The following is a 2,789-nucleotide window of genomic DNA, read 5'->3' on the forward strand; positions in this document are numbered from 1 at the left end:
AGTCAGCGGCGTCACCACTGTACCACCAGGCCTGAACTTCCATAGTTGACGGTTCTTTCCCTGACACCCGAAGTCAAATTTGACCCCAATTTCAATACGCACAGTGAGGTAACACTTCTTTCTTATGCATCCCAACACCATACCAGGTAGGTCGTCATACCGGTAGACGCTACCTTTGGGTTTCCAGGCGTGCTTAGGTATTGGTCTTCGGGGAGTGGAGTCCTGACCCAACCGCGCCGTGGCTACGAACCTGGAACCTAAGTGGTGTATGGTGTTTCACAGTTACAAGGGCCTGGAACAAACCGGTCGTGAGGCAGTGGATGTCGCGCCAATGCAATCGAAGGTCTTTAGTTAAAAGGGCCACGGCACGAGAGAGGAATCTCGTGGAACAGCCGGTGGGGTGGATCACAGGCTGTACCCCACAGCTAGGGAGGAGAGTCCTGCCGATTTATAGACGACTTCTCCGCGCGCGCTTGCCTTGAGACGAGAGATAGTCGTATGCAGGCACGCTCTAATTTGTGACGTAGAACATGCTATATCAAGATATTAAGGTCTTGATATAGCTTCTAGCATACTCAGGCTATTTCGATATACTAGCATATCAATATATGTAGTATGCTATATCGATATTCTATAGCCTATAGCATATTCTATACCCTACACCCTGATACATCAAAAAATTAAATCTAATCTTGATATACTAACGAATGAATATATATTGTATTAATATGTTAACATACTAAGATAACTATATTGATATACTGGAGGTACATCTACTAATCTTCTAACAACCATATTTTTTTAAGAAACTTATACTCAAAAACCAACATTAGCTCTTAGTCCTAAATTAATTCAGGAGTATTTATCTTTATTTCTTTATAAAAAGAATAAATACAATAAAATTTTCTAGAAAATAAAAATTCAACCTCGAATCAATAGCAAAACTTTGCTAAAAATATTTCTATTAGATCCTAAATCTAACGCGCAAAAAAGTTCCAAGACTAGAAAAAAAGGACGTATTAGAGGATCTAAAGTTTTACTCCATACTGGATCAAAAGTAAAAACTTTATATCGGTAATTCAAAATAAATCAGAAAAACCAATTGAATTTGAACTTTTTCTTTTTATATTAGAATATTCTGGAGATACATTTTTTGGCTCCGGAAAAACGCTCGAGATGTGCTTAACACCTGCTAGTTGGGTGGTATTAAATTTTTCCTTGTCAAAAGTTAATTTTTCAATTCTAATTAATTGGTCTTTTTTCTGTCTAATATTAAATTTCCATTCGATAAGCATGTGTGTAAGCAAATGTCCTGCGTTTTTCCGGAGCCAGGACCAAACTCGTAGGAAATTCCAAAACTTTTTCTATTTCTGATATAACAGGTTTTTCAATCAAAAACTAATCGATTTTGATTTTTAAATATTCAGAGTAGAAATGAATATTTAAGACTAACATTTCAATTTAAAGATAATTTAGTTCGACATTAAACCCAAATAGATTAATAAAAATCACAAACCCTTTTGTTCTTTACTTACTTATAAGTATATTATCTTTTTTTAAAACCAGCTTCTTTCGGTATAAAGCCGAATACTATACCGTTAAGCTACCAACTTGAATACTTATTATTTTTTGTGATTTTGGTTTTACCGTCTAAGTGGTAAGGATACTTTTTTGTGTGAGAAAGATAAGGATTCAATATTCAAACAGGAAAAGGTGGAAAAGTAAGATTAAATTATTTTCATTAAAAGAAATATTAATAATTTAGGATAGTATTTTTGTTGCAATACTTTTTTGAAATAGAACTCCACATTGTCTTGTACATAATTTCCTATTGTAATATTTTTTACAACAAATTAAAGATATTGAAAAATTACCAAGATTTTCTACTTTTTAAGAAAAAAACTCTCAAATTGTTCCATTTCGTTCTAATTTTGGAGTAATTGCCTTTACATCTTTCAATTTGAATATTTTCTTTTATCAAAAGAAAAGGCTAACATTGATATATATTAATATCTAGTCGAAATTAGTCAACTTAATGCATTCAGTAGAATTTATTATATCACCATATTTGAGAAAATTCTGCTTCAACCTTCAATATTAATACATTGAATTTTATCGTATGTATAGTTGCTAGTTAACAGAATTTATTAGTTATTCAGTATCTTAGTATATTCGGTAGAATATATCTTAGTATATGAATATATTACATTCTATCAAATATATTCGTATAGTGATATATTTATACCAATATTCGGTAGAACTCAATAGATTAATGTATTAGTATATTAAGTTCTATTACATTCTACTAGTATAGAATTCAATGTATTGATACATCGATATAGCGTATTCTATAGAACATGCTATAATAATATACTCAACTACTGATACGGGTTACAGCATACTCAAGCTCTATGGATATACTAATATACTATTGGCATATGCTATATGAATATAGAATATAGCGTATTCTATAGCATATTCCATATCAATAGAGCATATTATGTATATTATATACTGATATGGAATATGGTATATTACTGTATATCTGTACATGTATCAATATATAACTATATACATAGAATGTCATAGATGACAGGGACACTCCCACAGTTCTATCGTGTGCAGTGAGTACTACGTGATGCGTAATGAGTAACGATTCATGGAAGCTTGTGTCGAACTCAGTGGGTTTCCATCGAATCGGTGGTGGACCTATTAGGGGGGATGGTAGATGCTCAGTCGTGTTGCGGTGCTAGTGGTGTTTTGATACTTATGGTTAAGTCCCCCTGCGG

The 2,789-nt window shown here is 33.0% G+C and overlaps 1 protein-coding gene across 1 annotated transcript; it reads left to right on the top strand.

The window, feature by feature from the left end:
* Nucleotides 1–100: 100 nt before the first annotated feature.
* Nucleotides 101–709, top strand: CSUI_009721 (uncharacterized protein). Its single transcript, XM_068069832.1, has one exon. It carries the CDS (start codon nt 321–323, stop codon nt 480–482), a length of 162 nt encoding a protein of 53 aa, XP_067918192.1. The 5' UTR covers nt 101–320; the 3' UTR covers nt 483–709.
* Nucleotides 710–2,789: the final 2,080 nt, after the last annotated feature.

This window comes from Cystoisospora suis, assembly GCF_002600585.1.
Source record: "Cystoisospora suis strain Wien I chromosome Unknown contig_5923, whole genome shotgun sequence".
Taxonomy (NCBI): Eukaryota; Apicomplexa; class Conoidasida; order Eucoccidiorida; family Sarcocystidae; genus Cystoisospora; species Cystoisospora suis.

What these genes read in the sequence shown, in the direction of transcription:
- CSUI_009721 (XM_068069832.1), top strand. Translation starts at nt 321, where the DNA reads ATGTCGCGCCAATGCAATCGAAGGTCTTTAGTTAAAAGGGCCACGGCA.